This window comes from Podarcis melisellensis (genome assembly GCF_964234715.1).
Source record: "Podarcis melisellensis genome assembly, chromosome: 12".
In the NCBI taxonomy this organism is placed as follows: Eukaryota; Metazoa; Chordata; class Lepidosauria; order Squamata; family Lacertidae; genus Podarcis; species Podarcis melisellensis.
The window spans coordinates 58,327,503-58,347,190 of record NC_138544.1 but is presented as its reverse complement, the minus strand read 5'-3'; the positions used below and the strand labels follow the sequence as shown (position 1 = coordinate 58,347,190).

Genomic DNA, 19,688 nt, shown 5'->3' with positions numbered 1-19,688 from the left:
ACTGTGCCCCTGAAGGACCAGGTACGCAGCCTAGGAGTCATTTTGGACTCGCAGCTGACCATGGAGGTGCAGGTCAAGTCTGTGTCCAGGGCAGCTGTTTACCTGCCTTCCCTGCCCGCAGACTGTCTCGCCAGAGTGGTGCATGCTCTATTGTTATCTCCTGCTTGGACTACAGTGGTGCCCCGCAAGATGAACGCCTCGCAAGACGGAAAACCTGCTAGACGAAAGGGTTTACCGTTTTGGAGGCGCTTCGCAAAACGAATTTCCCTATGGGGTTGCTTTGCAAGACGAAAAAATCTTGCGAGTCCCCGCGGGTTTTTCCGCCTTCCCCCCCCTTTTCCTAAGCCGCTAAGCCGCTTAACAGCTGATCCGCTGATAAGCCGCTTAACAGCTGATCGCTAGAAGCCGCTAGACCGCTGTAACGCTAATCCGCTAAGCTGTCAATGGGCTTGCTTCGCAAGACGAAAAAACTGCTAGACGAAGAGAATCGTGGCACGGATTCTTTTCGTCTTGCGAGGCACCACTGTACTGCAATGCACTCTACATGGGGTTACCTTTGAAGGTGACCTGGAAACTACAACTATCTGACTTTTAGAAGACATCTGAAGGCAGCCCTCTTTAGGGAAGCTTTTAACGTCTGATGTTTTATTCTGTTTTTAATCTATTGGAAGCCGCCCAGAGTGGCTGGGGAAACCCAGCCAGATGGGCGGGGTATAAATAATAAATTATTAATATGATTAGTATTAAATTATTGTTAAAAACCTCCAAGGAATGAGAAGTTCACAGTAAGAACCAACTTCCATTACCTCTACCGTCTTCAGCACCAGGATGCGAGCAGAAGGGAGTGGCTGTCGAGGGGCCTGTGGGTGGGACTGGGGGGGAATTACTGAGCAAGCCCAGCCCGTCTGCCCGCAAGAGTGATTGTTGACCGTCAGTGCCTGTGGGTGGGCCGTAGAATCTTAACTCCTTTTTGGAAGGAAAAGTAAGTTACTTTTGGAGCCGTGGGGTGCAGGGATTTCACCTCCTGGATCGTGCTGCAACCAGCATCATCTGGGCTCCCCAAAGCTCAAGGTGGGGGTCAGTGAATTTACAGCTTGTGTGGGTTTTCTGCCCCCCTTTCTGTTTGTGTTTGCCAATCTGCTTGGAAGATCCCCGTGAGGCGCTTGCGACATGCATAGGTGTCCCGAGCTGTGTCGTGGCTGCTTTTCTTCACCACCACTGAATGCCCACGCCCATTAAGCACCATCCTTCCCTCCCACAGCTCAGATCCTAGGGCAAGCCTCTATGATCCCTGGGCAGCCTTTGCCAGGCCGGGCAATGCCAAGCGGATCGGCCAGCGCTCACCAAGCCAGCAGCAGCAGCAGCAGTGCTCCCCCGTCCGGTGCGGCAGGAAATATCGTGGGAGCCCGGGGGGCCCTGGCTTCTCCAAACGGCTTGTGTAAGTAGAACAGGTCACCTGTGTTTTCCCATTCCCCAACCCCAGCTCCCAGACTGCCACAGAATCACAGAGTTGGAAGGGGCCTCCAAGGGTCATGTAGATCAACTGCCTGCAATGCCGGGATTTTCCTGCACCATCACTGGTCTGCCCTTACAAAGAGCAAGAGCAGTCCGTCTTCTGACTACTTATTCATTGTGGTTGAATGATCTTTGTAGACAGAGGCAGTTCTCCTTCACCTCAGTCTAGTCCTATGACACCAAGGGTCTCTTCCCCCAACACCACCCAGCCCACCATCCTCAGAACTCCTACTGCTTTTGCCGGATCAGGCCAATCCATTGTTCTACCTGGACACTGAGGTCCAGCTCTGAGGGCCTTCTCGGTGGTGGCGCCCGCCCTGTGGAACGCCCTCCCACCAGATGTCAAAGAGAAGAACAACTACCAGACTTTTAAAAGACATCTGAAGGCAGCCCTGTTTAGGGAAGCTTTTGATGTTTGATGCATTACAGTATTTTAATATTTTGTTGGAAGCCGCCCAGAGTGGCTAGGGAAGCCCAGCCAGAAGGGCAGGGTATAAATAATAAATTATTATTATTTATTATGCCTGATCTGGTGCTCCACAGGACCAGAGAGGAAATTCATAGAATTGCAGTGTTGGGAGGGATCCCGAGGGTCATTTATTCCAACCCCCTTCAATGCAGGATCGTGGGTCACTGGTTCACTTGGTGAGAGGGTCAGTGGGTCAGCCTTGGAGGGGCAGTCTCCTCTAGAGGAGATTTATCAGGCCACAGCAGCCTCCTTGGCCGATGCAGCCATTGGACAAGAGGGGTCTCTCCGATTTCCTAAAGTGTAAGGCTGCAAGCCAAAGGGATCTGTTCCTGAGATGACATCCCAGCTATAAAGACTCTCCTCTGGACACCGGGAGTGTGGGGTGGGAGAGGAATTCCCCCAGTTCTTAATTTGATAGATAGACGGGTCAGATGTTCACCTTGAGAAAAACCCAGCAAGCGATCTCCCAATTCTAGTCCAGGAGAGTGTCTCTGTAAGACAGTGAGACGGTCAGCGCCATCTCCCAACCAGAGGGTGGTGCTATCCTGGAGCTGAAAGGACTGCCATTTGGACTCCTGGAACGGCAGGCAGTTTTAGGGAGCGACGAATGTCCCTGCCAAGCTTCCTGCCTTTAATTCTCGGTCTCACACCCATTCCTCTGCAGATCCGCAGCAGCAACAGCAGCCGCCACAGCCGCAGCCTCCAGTTGACGGGGCGACCCCACCTCCTGCGGGAGCAGCAACAGCCTCCGCAGCTCCCTGATCGGTCCGGCAACAAGGCGTCTCTCAAGCTGTGACAGTAGCAACCAAAAACACCATTCCTCAGTTTCCTGCTCCTTCCTTCCCTGGCCTCTGCCCTCGCCCCCTCCCCATGCGCCCAGACCTGTTCCCCCACGCAGTTTTGGTGATGGTTTGTGCCTTCCTTTTCTGCCAGGAACACAGCCAGAGCCAACAGTGCTCCAACTTGTTACTTCGCATGTTGAGCCTCTGGGTCCTCTTTACCTTCCCAGGTAGGAGATGCAGAATAACCAGAAGCCCGTTGGGTCCCTTCGTTGTGGGAGGCGAAGCGTCGCGTTGCCACCGCTCCTCGGTCACAAGAGGAGAAGCGTTTTGCGGCCAGAGCGGTGGGGAAAGCAGCCTGCCTCTCCCCTTGGCCTGGGCTTCTCGGTTCACGCTGACCACAGGCGCTGCAGGTGGGCAATTATTCAGGAAGCTTGTCGAGCTCTGGGGATTGCCTGGCGATATTATTAAAAGGAAATATCGATCTCGCCCGAGAAGAGCCAGGAGCCGGATCAATTGGCGGGGTGCTCTCTGCAGCGATGTTCACGTTTCCCACTCCAGCCTTTCAGCGCTAGGGGAGTGGGGTCGATGCATCCCATTCTCCCCCCCCCCCTCCTTTTCATATCAAACAGGTCACTACAGTAGCGGAGGGAGGGGTAGATAAAGTCTGCTTCCTTTCCCTCCCCTGTATCCTTGGAGCATATATCGAGGTGTTCCTCTTTCAAAACGAGCAAGCAATCAAACCCCCGTAGATAGCAAAGCGCAAGCTTACAGGATTGTGCTGGAGCAGCCGGGGTGTGGGTGTGTGCCTACCCCAACTACCTCTTGCAGGCAGCCGTGGGGTGGGCTGAGGGGAGCAGATTTAAGGAAACGCGTTTCGTTTCTGAATAGGAGCTTAGAAACATCACTGACATCTTCCTTATTTGCAAGCACACGTAGGTACAGTTCACACTCCCTGCCTGCTTATCTTCCAGCTCTTTGCTGGGAACACTTGAACCCCGGGGGCTGCGCAAGAAGCAAGGGAACCTGTCCACCTACAACCACAATTGGGGGCAGCCGTGCTCTCTGGACGTTGCTGGAATGGAAACTCCATCACCCTTGACCGTTGCCCGTGGCGACGGCAGCTGATGGGAGTTGTAGTCCCAGCATCATATAGGGGGCTGCTCCTTGCCCAGATTGTGGGCGTTTTGTCCCTATCCCGTTGCTAGTCTTTCTTCCTCTTGTTCCTGCAACTTGCAAAGGAGTTCTTGTGTAAATGAGCAACTTTGGCTTCGATTGAGAACAATGCCAGGGAAGTGGGTGGTCTTGCAGCCCACTGGGCTGGGGAGGGGCCATTCCAGGGGGGGGGCAGTGTACCAGTTTTCCAAGTTAGGCCTCACTGCTCCTGTATGGTTAGTGCCCCTCCTAACACCACCAGACACAAATAATGGTTGCCAATAGAGGTTGGTTTGATTCCAGCTCTTTGGCCACAGAAGCAACGTTTGCCCCTTCCTTCCTCACCCTGCTGCCTGGAAGCTCTGGGCATGGAGTCATTGAGATGAGGAGAACAACAACTTTGTTTTGGCCATCCGGACTCCTGCTCTCAACCCTCTCACTTAGGACACCTAGGGGATAACGCCATCCCCTTCTCAGGAAAAGAAAAGCCCTTGCCTTCTGGCCGAAGCTCTTCCTCTGCGTCCTCCCCAAAACACACCCCCTCAGAAAGGAAAGTGCTTCCCACGTCTCCCCCGCTGCCGTGTTTCCCTCCCCCTTTGGACCCCATTGTCTTCGGAGCAGCTTGGAATCGAGATTCCAAACACGGTCCTCTTTAGACTAATAACCTCAGGTTGTTTTTAGCGAGATCCACTTCAAATGTCAAGGTTCTAGATGGAGAAACTTGTCTTCTTCTTTTTCTACTCACTGTTGACTTGTGTCCTGCAGCATAATATGAATTGTTAACACGAGGGTGTTTCTGTACACAAGTGGGTGGGTTGTGGGTGGGAGTGATGACCTTTCATTTTGTTGGTTTGTTCCCTCCCCCCTTCTAGTCTGGTCCTGTATGTGGGGAGTGGGAGTGGGGAGACCTTTCTTGCAACTCAGCCACTTAAATTTTGTGAAATAAAAATGCAGGTTTTTTTAAAAACAAAACACATCTGTGCTCCGTGTGTTCATTAGCCAGAACCAAGCTCAGAAGTGGTTTGGTTTGGATTCTTGCTATGGGTTTGAATGAATGAGTGCCCTCCATTCAATTTTTCTCTGGGATGAATGGACAGAAGGAGCCGTCCACCTCGCTCCTTGACCTCGCTCATTGGTTACACAGGCAAAAACATTCCTCTTCCGCCTTCGGCTAATTAAACAATCGATGGGCCTTTTAAACTAGAGGGGGTATAGCTTTGGTTTGTTACTATGTCTTTGTGTTTGTTTGTTTATTGCAGACCGCCCCATGTTCCTCAGATGAAGGGCGCTTTAGAAATTTAATAAATATAAAAATAAATAGAATCATCCAGGAGAAGATTGAGCTGGGAAGTTGCACCCCTTTACCCATCTGCCCTTCCCATCAGGCGTCGTTAACGACATGCACAGTGCATTTTAATAGATAAAAAGTTGCAGGGGGAAGATGGTGGAAAAAGCATTTTCATGTGATGTAAGTGCTAGATGATAGTCTCTTGGCCATGCGGATGGAAGCGAGCAAGAAGGCTCTTTGGTGTCCAGCTCTTTTTGCTGCAGACCATGACGTGATTTGAGACGGAGCGTTGGGTGAGGAGGGGTGATGTTTGGAGAGGAAGTGGTTGGATAATACAAGGGCCCCGGGCAAACGAGAGCCTCCAACTTGCTTCTACAAATGGTTGCTATAAATAGGGCAGCTGTTCAGAAGGATGTGCAGAGAGAGAAAGGGAAGTAGCATCACACTTATAAGGCCCCAGTCTCTTCCTCCACTTGGAACTCCGTTTGGCCTTGTTCATTAAGATGCTGAGCACCTCAGCTCTCGGACGGAACTAATCCTTTGCCTTGAAAGAGTTGAGTCCCGGTGCCTGGGACAATGCACTGTTGAGCAAGAGGGGGGGAGGGAGGGGAAGCAGCAAGTGGGGGCCATCTGATCTGGTATTCACGGGAGCGAGGCAGCCTCTTGGCTCTCCCCTTCCAGATCAGCTCTTGCCCAGCTCTCTAGGAACAGCGCTGCCCATTGTGCCTCTGCCATCTTCTTCCTCCGCTTTTCAAGGGCTCAGCACAGTGCCTTCGCCGGAGGCTTCATGAGTTCAGCCACAGGGTATCCATCCCTACGTTACACCTTTACCAGAGTTGGGGCAAACCAAACCAAAGACCCGATGTTGTGGACTGGCACAGTGGAAGGAAACAGCTGGGGAATCCCCAAGGGAAGAAGGCACAGGGCTAGGGGATTGGTGGGAGGAGGAGGGTGAGTGGTCAAAGGGAGAAGACTGGGAACAGGTGTAGTCGGAAGCTGAAGAGGTAACCGCTTAATGATTAGGAAGAGTGTGGCAGAGAGAAGTCCAGAATCTGATGCTGATTCTGAGACGGGACACCAAGAGGCAGAGATGAGTCAGATTGGTTAAGAGGCATGGGGTGTCTTCCCCTCCTGCTGTGACAAGCTCCCTTGCCCACATCTCCCAGGACCAGGAGAGGGCTGAAACGGGCGGAGTAGTGACAGGCTGCACACAGGTGCAGTCTCAGATTGCTTGGGAAAATCCCTGGAGCAAATGGGACTTAAGGCGGTTGTCGGAAGTCAGGGGCTTTCAGTCTCACAACTGATTCATGGGACAAGACCCTAACGGGGATGAGCTGCTGCACTCATTAGGCCTGACACTCAGCCAAGTCTGTGAAGATTGTGAATTTACTAATAAAGAGTTGACTCCAACTTTGAATGGTGTGCTGGCTCACTCTTTGACACCCATCAAAACCATAACCAGCTTGTGGACTTCCAGGAGACAGCTGAGAAATGAGAGCGCTGGCCTGGATGTTGCTTTGATCCACTTCAGCAAAGCAATTCCTGAGCTATTAAGACATCTGGGATCTGTTGATTCCCTGGGTCATTAGGTGCTCTGGGAGCATAGTTTGCTGCCCCCTGGCTACTGGTCCATCTTGCCCAATATCAACCCCTCTGACCATCAGGGAGAGGGGCCTTCCTCACCGGTGCTATTTACCTGGCCCTTTTAGCTGGAGATTCTGTTAGGGACTGAGCCTGGGACCTTCTGCATGCCCAGCAGGTGTCCCTGAACTGTGTGCCCTCTCTGCAAACACCAAGAGCAATTTAAAGGAAGAGAGTGGCAAAGGAAGATTTGTTCCCCTTGCCACCTGAGTAAACGCTGGAAAATAGTGTTGTGCCGCAATTCTGGTGTTCGGAATAAATTGGGATGTTTTCATAAATGTTTCCAGGATTGCTCTGATTTCTTTCCTTAGCCTGGAATAGCTTCTACACCTGCTTGGTTCGTAGAACTGTCAAGGACCCCCAAGGTTCATCAAGTCCAACCCAATGCAGTGCAGGAATCACAGCTAAAGAATCCCTGGCAGGCAGCCACCCCCCATCAAACGATGGAGAGTCCATCACCTCCCAAGGAAGTCTGTCCTGTTGTTGAACAGCTCTCACCGTCAGAAAGATCCATCTTTGGTTGCCCTCTGCGCATGTTCTAGAGGAGAGCCTGGTTCTCGAGTGCAGCAGCCAAGGTGGTCGGCACCTTGTGGAGAGAATTTGCAGCTGGAAGCAGCAGCCGGAAATCAGAGTGCTGCCTCCGCCGCAGGGCTAGTGTTTCAATGAGCTTGTTAATTATCGAGGAGGATCCGTTCTGGCGGGTCTCTAGAGGGCTTCCCGAGGCCTTGCCTTACAAGCGAAGAAGAGAGAGTGCAGTTGAGCCAGAGATGAGGCTTTAGCACACAGGTAAGAGCATGGGTAGGCAAACTAAGGCCCGAGGGCCGGATCTGGCCCAATCGCCTTCTAAATCCGGCCCGCGGACTGTCTGGGAATCAGCATGTTTTTACATGAGTAGAATGTGTCCTTTCATTTAAAACGCATCTCTGGGTTATTTGTGGGGCCTAGGGATTCGTTCATATATTTTTTTCCAAAATACAGTGGACGCTTGGGTTGCGAACGTGATCCGTGCGGGAGGCATGTTCGCAACCCACAGCGCTGCGTCTGCGCACGTGCAAATCACGATTTGGCACTTCTGCGCATGCGCAAAGCGCGGTTTAGCGCTTCTGCACATGCGCAAGCACCGAAACCCAGAAATAACCCGTTCCAGTACTTCTGGCACGTCCGTAACCAGTAACAAGCGCTGAAACCCAGAAGTAACCCATTCCGGTACTTCCTGGTTTTGGCGCATCCGTGACCCGAAAACACACAACCTGAAGCGACTGTAACCCAAGGTATGACTATAGTCCAGCCCCCCCACAAGGTCTGAGGGACAGTGGACCGGCCCCCTGCTGAGAAAGTTTGCTGACCCCTGGGTCAGGAGCACTCGGGTGCCAGAGGCAACATGGTCAAAATGCTGCCTCCCCACCTCAGACCCTGCTGGATCTTAGACCTGCTGGGAACGGAAACTCTTCTATCTCAGGGCGCCCTTGCAAGCGCAGCTCACTACTCCTCTGAGTAGAACATGTGAAGACCCTGCTGGATCAGGCCCGTGGCCTATCTGGTACAGCATCCTAATCCCACAGTGGCCAACCAGATTCCCATCATGGGAAACTGTGTTTTAGCTTAAGGCTTGTGGTCTGTTTCTCCTCCTGGTCCCTCCATACCAGCAGTCTCCCCCCCCCCCATAAAGTGCTATCTTGGTTGTCAAACTTAATCCGTTCCGGCAGTCCGTTCGACTCCTGGAACTGTTCAAAAACCAAGGCACGGCGTCCGATTGGCTGCGGGAGCTTCCTGCACGCGTCGGACGTTCGGCTTCCGAAAAACGTTTGCAAACCGGAACACTCACTTCTGGGTTTGAGCCGATTTGTTCAGGAGCCAAGCCAATTGAGAACCAAGGTACCACTGTATATGAGCTTTAACCCTTCTCCTTGGCTCAGCTCCCAGACAATGAATTTCAAATCAATGCTCACCCTGGCTGGAGGGTGTGGGGGAAAGCAGCAAAAGTCCACATGGATGTTGTTGGCTGAGCAGCAGGCCCTGGCGAGGGGAGGACGGGAGGGGAGCAGCTGCCCCAGATTAATGGGAAATAATAATTCTGACCCTGTTTTCTGTATCGGGCAGAAAACACAGCGAGGAGTTGCTCATGTAGCAGAAGCTTGGCAAGAGAGGTTTCTTGAGGCTGGCGCACGTGTCGTGGGCACTTGCCTGTGCCCCATATGCCCCCAGAGCAAAGGCTGGTCCGCTGTGCAGCGTCTAGACCATGGGTGGGCAACCTACGGCCCAGGGGCCGGATCCGGCCCAATCGCCTTCTAAATCCGGCCCACGGACGGTCCAGGAATCTGCCTGTTTTTACATGAGTAGAATGCGTCCTTTTATTTAAAATGCATCTCTGGGTTATTTGTGGGGCATAGGAATTAGTTCATTTCCCCCCCTTCAAAATATAGTCCGGCCCCCCACAAGGTCTGAGGGACAGTCGACCGGCCCCCTGCTGAAAAAGCTTGCTGACCACTGGTCTAGATGCGAATGGAAATGAGATTTGGAAGGGAAGACGTTGCAAGACATCCTGCACATAGCATAGTATTTGATGCGCGTGTGTGACTTGTCAGAAGCGGATGCACCTAGGAAATGCTCTGGGCGATAATGCATCTCAAAAATGAAAAGTCAGATACAAGGAAGTCCTTCCCAGAGGCGAACTTCTTGCACTTGATCCGGAGAGGTGTGTGTACGTGTGTGAGCCATGGCGCACACCCAGGGACAACAGAGCATGGTATTTGCACACACATACAACTAGTTTCCAGGATGCGAGTGGCGCTGTGGGTTAAACCACAGAGCCTAGGACTTGTCTAGAAGGTCGGCGGTTCAAATCCCCGCGACGGGGTGAGCTCCCCTTGCTCGGTCCCTGCTCCCGCCAACCTAGCAGTTTGAAAGCACATCAAAGTGCAAGTAGATAAATAGGTACCACTCCAGTGGGAAGGTAAATGGCGTTACCGTGCGCTGCTCTGGTTCGCCAGAAGCGGTTTAGTCATGCTAGCCACAGAAGCTGTACGCCAGCTCCCTTGGCCAATAAAGCGAGATGAGCGCTGCAACCCCAGAGTCGGCCACGACTGGACCTAACGATCAGGGGTCCCTTTGCCTTTACCTTTTACAACTAGTTTCCACAGTCGGAGGCAGCAAAACTTCTGAATACCACTTGCTGGCAACCACAGGAGTGGAGAGGAGAGGGCTGCTTGGGGGTTTCCCACAAGCCTCTGGCTGGCCACTGGACTAGATCCTGCACGTTTCTTCTTACTTACTTACCCCACTGGCCTTCCTCCATGCATCCCTCCACCCCCTGCATCAAAGCAAAGACCCTGTCCTCTCTTTCTGCTCCGGAGGGCAGGACCTGAACCCAAGGCTTCAAGTTACAAGAAAGGAGATTCCGCTGACCAAACCTCAGGAAGAACTTTGTCATGGTAGGAGCGGTTTGACAGTGGAACACGCTCCTTGTGGACTCTCCTTCCTTGAAGGTTTTTAAGCAGAGGTTGGGTGGCCACATGTCACGAATGCTTTAGCTGAGATTCCTGCATTGCAGGGGGTTGGACTAGATGAGCCTTGGGGGTCTTTTGCAATTCTACGGTCCCGTGCTTCCAAATTGCTGGAAACCCCAGCAGGCAAGCTGCTCTTGTGTTCGAATCCTGCTGCTCGGCTTCCCGCAGGTGGCCATGGTGGGAGGACGGCGCCAGGGACCAGACAGGCCAGGGGCCTGATCCACCGTGGGCTCCTCTCCCGTTCTCATTCCAGTTCTTCCCAATTCCCAGCTTTAGCTGGGATTCCTGCATTGCACGGGGTTTTGCAACTAGATGACTGGGGGTCCCTTTCCGCCTCTCCGATTCTACGGCCCTCCCTCTCCGGTTTGCGCCCCCTTTCGCATCCACCCCCCCCCCCTCCAACGCTTCCAGCCTCCGTCTCCCCCAACTGCCTTCCGTACATCCCACCCCAGCTCTAAACCGTGCCCAGGGGCGCGCATGCATTGCAGCAGCGCCCGGCGCGTCCTGCAACTGCAAGAGCGCAGCGGCTGCAACTGGGCAGGGGGGTGTTGCGCGCGCCCGCGCCTCCGCGTCCATGTGTGTGTGTGTGAGTCTGTGTGTGTCTGTCTCTCCCCCCCCCCCGCGGGCACCGTAATCCTCCTTGCAGAAGCGCCTCCTCCTCCCTCCTCCTCCTCCTGCTCCGCGGCTCCTGGCGCTGCGCGCGGCGAGGCGGGGCCGGCGCTTCTGCTGCTGCTCCTGCCGCTGGAGCTGGGGCTGGAGGCGGCCGGGGGACGATGGGGCAGCGGCGGTGGCGGCGGCGGCATCCTCCTCCTCCTCCTCCTCCTCGGGCCGGCTGGGCGGCGGCGTCTGGGCGCTGATCTCGGGGGGCGCGGCTGGGCGCGCCATGCGGCGGGGCGTCCGCCGGCGCTGAGCGGCAGCCGGAGCAGCGCGCGGAGCCTCCTGCCGAGGGCGGGACGCGGCCGAGGGTGCACGGAGCATGGGGCGCGCCTGGCTCGCCTTCGCCGCCGCCGGCCTGATGGCGCTGGCGGGCCTCCTCGCGGGTAGGTGGGGGCCAGGGGAATCGGGGGGTGGGATGGAGACGCCAATACACACACACCCATCTCCAAATTCCACCCTTTTTCTCTACCTGGATATTTTCTGGATTGCAAATTTTTTTGGGGGGTCTATTTTTGGGTGGGGGTGGAATTTGCAACGAGGGAACCGCCCCCCCGACCCAGACAGTCTCGTTTCTCCCCCACCCCCCGACCACTCCCCTCGCGCAAAAAATAAGGAGGGCGCATTATTATTATTTTTTGGCAATGGTTAAGGACACTGGGGGAGCCTTTTCAAGAAGTGGGGTGGGGGACGGATAGGGCTGGGGGGTGCAAAATGGCCACGTTGGGGTGGGAAGAGAAGACCCCCCCCCAAAAAAATGATTCCCACCCCTCCTTTTTCTCCCCTCCCCCTCCCACCCCTGATTTTGTAGGATGCTTTCGGGGATGTCTGTTGAGTGATTTTGGTGGCGGCGTTAGTTGTAATGCAAGACACGTGTTACAAAATCCACACACTCTCCTCGCCCTGCTTCCCCTCCCCTGCAAATGTATTTTGGGGTGTGGGTGTCCGTGTCCCCCCTCCCAAAAAAAGGAGGCTGTGGCGAATGGAGAGCTGGAGGGAGGGGCGGGCGGCGGGAGATCGCAGCTAAATGCGGAATCGCACCGGATCACGTCCCGGTGATTCCGTTGCGGACGAGTCAGGGGTGGTGGTGCAGCATCGAAGACCCCCTGTACCTTTCTTGGCTGTACCCCCCTCTAAATATATATATATATATATATATATATATATAATCTGTCGAAGATCGAATGAATCTTTATTTCTTAAAAATGCGGGTCTTGTTTGATGGTGGAAGAGATCTGTATAGTCCCCCCGTGACCGTGTCCTGTCGTAAATAAACCCCAGACGCTTGGAAGGGAGTGAGAATTATCCTGCCTGCTGCTGCTGCCAGGTTCAGATGTGTAAATCTATGGATTTTCAGGTCAGAAGGCCACAAAAACCAGTGACTCAGTCAGACCTTCCTTCCAGAGGAGGGGGGTGGGGTGCAAAATGAATTGTTTCCCCTGCAAGACCCCTCATCTGCCTGGCAGGATCAGACCAGGAGGTCCACCTGTTCTAGGATCTGGTGATGACCAGTCAGACAGGTGTGTGTAGGCATGGAGGTGATGTCCACCCTTTTGGGATCTCTCCATCCCTCTTCTCCAGCTGGTTTTGCCTGCAGTCCTCTTCTTCAGTCACACCCCCAGTCCTGGATGCTCAAAAACCAAACGGACACCCTCCTCCTCCTTGTATTTATTTTTTTTCCTGGTTTGAGGAGGGGTGTTTCCTACCTCTAGAACAATTTCTTTCTGTTTTGCATTGGCTTCTCTTGCATTCCGCCCTCCTTTTTCTGTTCGCTTTTGTCTTAAGCCTCAGAAAAAAACCCCCAAGATCTTTCTCAGGGAAGCCAAAATTAGAACACTGGGTGGGTGGGGGTCTTGCCAGAGGGAGCCCACCCCTTTGCCCATGGAAGGATGGATTTCTCCCGAAGGTTGATCAGGCTGCCTCTCTTCCTTGCTTGCAGGGAGAGGTCCACCGATTTGGGAAATAAACCCCAAAGCGACTGTTAGCGCCAAAGACATTTCCCATATTTACACCCCTCTCCTCGCTACAACCAGCCAGCTTCTTCTCTCCCCCACCTTCCAAGTGATTAATTCTGCTCTACTACACTGGCAAAGAGGGGGAAGGAGAAAAGCTGAATCAGGCAGCCAGAATGTGTGGGAATGAGCCGCTAGCCGAGACCACTGCTATTTTTGACACAGCGGCAAGGAAGAATACGTATATATATAGGGAAAGTACCATTCGGTGCGCTGGAATTGTCTGTAGGAGGTTCTGGGGTTTGGAAAAGCAGAGAAGCTGAATGTTGGAAGATTCAGGGCGGATAAAATAAAGTCCTTCTTCACGCAGCGCTGAGTTGATCTGTGGAACTCCCTTCCACAAGAGGCATTGGTGGCCAAACTAGGTGACTTTGAGATAGGACTGGGCAGATTCTTGGAGGAGAGAGCCATCGAGGGCTAACAGCCCCCCCCCCGATGGCTATGCTCTTGCGCCCGGGTCGTGCTTGCGGGCTTTGCATTGAGACAACTGCCCTGTTCTGCCCTGATGCAGTTTATAGCTCAGTTGTCAGAGCATGAGGCTCTTAACCTCAGGGCCGTGGGTTCGAGCCTCACGTGGGGCAAAAGATTCCTGCATTGGACTAGATGACACACAAGGTCCCTTCTGACTTTTCTATGATTCTGTGTATCAGGTTATGAGGCCAGGATGCTGGCTGGGCCTGATCCTGCAGGGCTCTTTATGGGTTCGTATTTTGGGGAGGGAGCTTAGCAACGCCTCTGTGTACACAGGGAGAAGTACCTCTCCCTGCTTGCGTTTTCCCCCACTTATAAGCGCTTTTGCCTTTCTTGCCTTCAGCCTCTGAACAACCTGCAAGATCCCCCAACGCCACTGACGTCCGAGGAGCCCCCTGGCAGAGCAGGCCGGCCGCTGTGAGCAGAGCGCCGCCTCCAAGGAAGGAGAATCCCTCTCCACCGAGACCCAGCGCCTGGCGAGGAGGGAACGCCTCTGCCGCCAAAGCCTCGCAGGCAGGGGGAGCGAAGGAATCTCAGCTCAAGCCACCTGCTGTTCTCCCAGGCGGCGATGGAGGAGACGCCGTCGCTTCTGACATCCCAGCTGCTGGCAGCCCCCCAGGGGCAAGCGTCACAGTGAGGTACTTTTCTGGAGAGATGGAGGAGAAAAACGTGTCGGGCCTCTGTCTGGGCTGCCCCGGGGGGACTCTCAGCCAGCCTTTTTTGGGGGGACACGACGGCAAGGGCCCCCTCGAAGCATTGTCGGGCGGAACCGGATTTGCCCAGCCGGCGCAGGGGCAGGAGGGGGCCTGGAAGTTACTTGACGGGGAGGACGGGGCAGCGGGGAGCCCCCGCGCCGCCCCAGAAAGCCAAGAGGAAGCCGGTAGTGGGGACCAGCCCGTCAAGGCCTCCCCGGATCAAGGGGAGTTGGCAGAACGGACCACGACCCCCAGGTTTGCCCCAGAGACCAGTTCTTCTGCAGGCCTGGGCCACAGTTCGGCCGAGACGGACCTCCTCCTCGACACGTTTGGGGTAGCAGTGCTGGCGTCTCCCACGAGGGCCGACGTCTCGGCCCCCGAGGAGGACGGGGCAGTCCCAGAACAAGACTCCGCCCAGAAGGAGGAGCCTCTGGAGCTGTGGGTGGAGTCTTCCAGCAGCTCGCCAGCCGAGGGCGCGCAAGGCCGCACCGATCGGAGCTGGCCGGGTGCCGAGACCCCGCGGACGGCCGTCACGCCTCCGGTCAAGGCCTCCCCGAAGCCGTCGCAGGACCCTTTGGCCTCCGAGATCATCGACATCGATTACTATGACCTGTTTGATGGGGAGAGGCTTGGCGGGGCCGGCCTGGACTCCACCAAGCGGAAACCAGTGGACGACAAAGGGATGTCGTGGTCCCTGCATGACCTCTACGATGACTTCACGCCCTTCGACGAGTCCGATTTCTACCCCACGACTTCCTTCTACACCGACGGGGATGAGGAAGACCTGGATGAGCCGGAGGAAGAGGAGGAGGAGGAAGATGGCGGAGGAGGGCTGGCCAGGGATCTGGAGGACGAGAACGGCTTTCGGATCCCCACGCCGGCTACGCCCAAGATCCACACCGCCATCCAAGAAGCGGAGCCCACCAGCCGCCGCTATGTTGTCCCACCTCTGCAGACTTTTGTCATCACGGGGGGCGGCGGCAGGGCCACCCCCAGACCCCGTCCGGCGGAAGTTGGCCGGGACCTCAGCCTGTTGGGCGTCGTGGAGAACAGCACCGAATGCCGTAGTGGTTTTGTCCGGCACAACAACTCCTGCAAATCCATGTGCGACACATTCCCCAGTTACTGCCACAACGGGGGCCAGTGCTACCTGGTGGAGAACCTGGGGGCCTTCTGCAGGTGAGGCGCTACCTGGAAGTGGGCGGGGCTTCCCTGGCAGGTGAGGTGGGAGTAGCAGTGGCAGCTGTGGCCATGCTGGCCGCTGCGCTGCAGGGGGCGCCACAACTGGGACGTGGAAGGGAGCATGAAAGGCAAGGGGGGATTTTAGCGACACCCTGGGTGCTGCTGAAATTTGAGTCTTCTTCCACTGGGAGTAGTAGCCTTAAAAGGTCTGGGATGAGCTATGCTCTGCTTGGTTTTGGAGCATAGATTTCTCTTCCACCCAAAACTGGCTTCAGCTTGGTCTCCACATGTGACAGGGTGAGGGGTTCGAATTCTGAGCTGGTCAGAGTGGATGGAACCAGTTCATAGTTCAAATGCGTGAGCGCTGTTAACTGAACACGACTTCCTTCTACTTTGTGAAAACACACAAAGCTCCCCTTCAAGTAAGAAGACCAGTACATCAGGCGTGACGGTTTAAACCTAGACCGCTCCCTGTTGAGCTAGCTTTCTAACTGTAGGGAGTTTGGGCTTTATTTATTTATTTCATCAGATTTGTATGCCGCCTGGCTGTCAGAAAGCAAAACCCTCCAGAAAGATGAAGTGATAAAATTATTCATAAATAATAACAACAATATAATAATAATTTATTATTTATACCCCGCCCATCTGGCTGGGTTTCCCCAGCCACTTTGGGTGGCTTCCAACAAAACACTAAAATACAATAACCTATTAAACATTAAAAGTTTCCCTAAACAGGGCTGCCTTCAGATGTCTTCTAAAAGTTTGGTAGTTATATTCTCTTTGACATCTGCTGGGAGGGCGTTCCACAGGGCGGATGCCACCACCGAGAAGGCCCTCTGTCTGGTTCCCTGTAACTTGGCTTCTCGCAGCGAGGGAACCGCCAGAACGGCCGCAATAACTGAAAGTAGCAATGGACCAAAAACAGATTAAAACTCGCACCAAGGCCAGACTCAGGGCGGCTAGCAAGCAATAATAAAAGCAAGTTGAATGAATACAACTTAAAAACAAGATTAAAATACAACAATTAAAATATTGAAACATTAAAACACTAAAATGCAGCCTCTTCACAGAAGGAGAAAGAGGGGGAGGGAATCAAATTGGCTCCAAGCCAAAGGCCAGGTGGAACAACTCTGTCTTACAGGCCCTGCGGAAAGAAATCAGATCCTGCAGGGCCTGGTCTCATGAGACAGAGCGTTCCACCAGGCCGGAGCCAGTGCTGAAAAGGCCCTGGCTCTGGTCGAAGCCAATCTAACTTCCTTAGGGCCCGGGACCACTAGGGTGTTGTTATTTATGGACCTTGAGGCTCTCCGTGGGGCATACCGGAAGATGCGGTCCCGTAGGTACGAGGGTCCTAGGCCGTGAAGGGCTTTAAAGGTCAAAACCAGCACCTTAAATCTGACCCTGTACTCCACTGGAAGCCAGTTACCCACTTAATGTGGAAGAAAAGGGGCGCATCCCTCTTGGCATGCGGGCTAAATCTGGGAAATCTCATCCGGCACCCCCAAGTGGGAATCCGCTCCTGTTTGCTGACCCCCATATCCTGACTTTTCTGAGAATTATAGAGTGGGAAGGGAGCTCCAAAGGTCATCTGTTCCAACCCCTCGCAATTCAGTAATGTGGGGTTTGGGGTCACACTGGACTGTGATGGAGCTTTAGGGAACTGTCTCATCAACCTGAAGCAGGAATGGGGCACCTGTGCCCCTCCAGACGTTCTTGGACTACACCGCCCATCATCCTGACTGCAGTTTGCCCATCAGCGACAGATACAGGCAGTACAGTGGTGCTCTGGTTGCGGACGGGATCCGTTCCAGAGCTCTAGTCGGATCCCGAGGTTTCCGCATGCACGAGCAGCGAAACCCGGGAAAATACTTCCAGGTTTGCTGCTTTTGCAACCCGAAGTTTAGTAACGTAAGCCAAGGTTCTACTGTACAGTGATACCTCAAGTTACATACGCTTCAGGTTACATATACTTCAGGTTACAGACTCCACTCACCCAGAAATAGTACCTCAGGTTAAGAACTTTGCTTCAGGATGAGAACAGAAATCGTGCTCCAGCGGCGCGGCGGCAGCAGGAGGCCCCATTAGCTAAAGTGGTGCTTCAGGTTAAGAACAGTTTCAGGTTAAGAACGGACCTCCGGAACGAATTAAGTACTTAACCCGAGGTACCACTGTATTTTGAAGAACTGCAACAAAGTGTTGCAGCGCGGAGTTCTCCCATCAACCATGGGCTATTGAAAAATAGCCCATGCCATTCCCTTTTCCTGCCCCCGAACTCCTATTTTCCATTTCACTCCCCCCCCCCCAAATTTCCTATACATTTATTGCATTCCACCTTTTTTTCTGAGTAGCTCACAGTGGCATCTGTGGTTTTCCCCCTCCCTCCTTGTTCAGTGCCCCCCAACAATAACCCTGCGAGGCAGGGACTGGCGCCCAAGGTCACACACCATGTCAGGATTCGAACCCTGGGCGCGCAGGGCGATGCTCTTTGGTCTCCGAAAGGTGTGCCCCGAGTGCATCATTTACGACGACCCTGGGAGGTAGGTCCAATGCTGTCTCAGCCCTGTGCCCTGTGCCCGACCCAAGGTTGCGAGAGGCAGCCTGAAGGCGTCTCGGCTGCTGCCTGCTGAGCGGAGAAGGGGGAGGGATTTCCCGGGTGCTCCCTGCCCCCACAGCACCCTGCCTGCTCAGCCGAGCCGGAATTAGGTCAGAGCCACGCTGACGGGATGCTCTCCCTGAGTCACTAATCAGCTCTGACAGACAGCGGTGGCGGGAAGAAGGCGCGCTGTATCCAGAGATGGCGTTCTGGGTGCGAGTCACGGGGTGCACCGGGAGCAGAGCTTGGGTAGGGGTTCTCTGCGGGAGATGCACCCCTTTGCAGATCCAGCAAAAATCCTGAAGCACAAACGGGAGGCGAGTTCGGATCCTGCCTCGCTGCTCATTGACTCTGGTGTTCCGGACCTGTACCTCTAGGCAGGAGAAGGGATTTTGGTTCAGCGGGTGTGGCGTGTGCTGTGCATTCATAAAGCCATACAATTGTCTGGTTTTGGAGGGACCGAAAGGGTCATCTAGTCCAGCCCCAGCAATGCCAGAGTTGCAGGTTGCTAAGGCTGAAACACACACCTGCAGGTTCCCTGTGTTTTTCTTGGTCCTTCTGGGCTGGTGGGATGAACATTTCCAGCTTAATCCTTTTTCCCAGCAAGCCTTGGATGCCGTTGCAAAATCTGCATGAATTGCATGACAGTGTTTTATTCTGCATTGTGGGGTTTTTTTTTAAACTTTGTTTTTGCACTGCATTTTGTAAAATTATCATTAGCCATACTGGGAGCGTGAAGCATGAGAAATAAAGAAGTTGGTGGTGGGCAGTTTTTGGCCCTCTGGGTGGTAAAGGTAAAGGGACCCCTGACCATTAGGTCCAGTCGTGGCCAACTCGGGTTGCGGCGCTCATCTCGCTTTACTGGCCGAGAGAGCCGGCATACAGCTTCCGGGTCACGTGGCCAGCATGACTAAGCCGCTTCTGACGAACCAAAGCAGCGCACGGAAACGCCGTTTACCTTCCCGCTGGAGCGCTACCTATTTATCTAGTTGCACTAGTGTGCTTTCGAACTGCTAGGTTGGCAGGAGCAGGGACCGAGCAACGGGAGCTCACCGTGTCGCGGGGATTCGAACCGCTGACCTTCTGGTCGGCAAGTCCCAGGCTCTGTGGTTTAACCCACAGCGCCACCCGCGTCCCTCCTCTGGGTGTTGCAGAACTACAAATCCCATCATCCATTGGCCATGGGGGCCGATGGGAGTTGTAGTTTGGCAATATCTGGGGGGCCAACGCTCTCTCCCTGCCCTCATTCCTCTTCCATTAAGAGCCCTGGACACACACATGGTAGCAGGGTGGATTTGATTTAAATCAAATCACGATTTAAATCACTGGTCAGTAAGACTTGATTTAAATCTCTTTTTTTACAGAAGGACTCATTCTTGCAAAATCTTAATATTAATATTAATATTAAGACAAAATCTTAATATTTACAGCCAGGTTAAGGTTTCATTTCTGGAATAATAATTTTTCAGAATAGTTTATATCAAAAATTACTGATTTGGTTATACTATTAGAAATACACTGATAATTATGAAATTAATGTGAGGTTTAATAGCTGTTTATATTTGGACAACTTTATTGGAAGAAGAAAAATAATCATTTCCTTGGTAACAATTTAAACCATTTATTTAACTAAAACAATACCATTATAGCGTATGTAGCCATGTTTGTTAACTGATGTGGTTAAACGATTTATTTTTTTTCAACTCAGACTGAGTTTTAGCACACGTG

General features: G+C 53.6%; 2 protein-coding genes across 4 annotated transcripts in view; both read left to right on the top strand.

Annotated features, from left to right (window-relative positions):
- The window catches only part of SMARCC1 (SWI/SNF related BAF chromatin remodeling complex subunit C1), a 95,091-nt gene extending 90,201 nt beyond the window's left edge, over window positions 1-4,890 (top strand). The window contains exons 27-28 of one of the 2 annotated variants that reach the window (XM_081931526.1): window positions 1,262-1,438; window positions 2,649-4,890. In XM_081931526.1, coding sequence (XP_081787652.1) covers window positions 1,262-1,438; window positions 2,649-2,746 — 275 coding nt within the window. In that variant the 3' untranslated portion in view covers window positions 2,747-4,890. Of the gene's footprint in view, window positions 1-1,261; window positions 1,459-2,648 lie in introns of both variants that reach the window. The other variant, XM_081931527.1, reaches the window with a different exon arrangement.
- A 6,383-nt stretch (window positions 4,891-11,273) lies between these two features.
- Window positions 11,274-19,688, top strand: part of CSPG5 (chondroitin sulfate proteoglycan 5) — a 28,264-nt gene continuing 19,849 nt past the window's right edge. The window contains exons 1-2 of one of the 2 annotated variants that reach the window (XM_081931726.1): window positions 11,274-11,393; window positions 13,834-15,364. In XM_081931726.1, the coding sequence (XP_081787852.1) occupies window positions 11,330-11,393; window positions 13,834-15,364 (1,595 nt within the window). In that variant the 5' untranslated portion in view covers window positions 11,274-11,329. The remainder of the gene's footprint in view (window positions 11,394-13,833; window positions 15,365-19,688) is intronic. The other variant, XM_081931727.1, reaches the window with a different exon arrangement.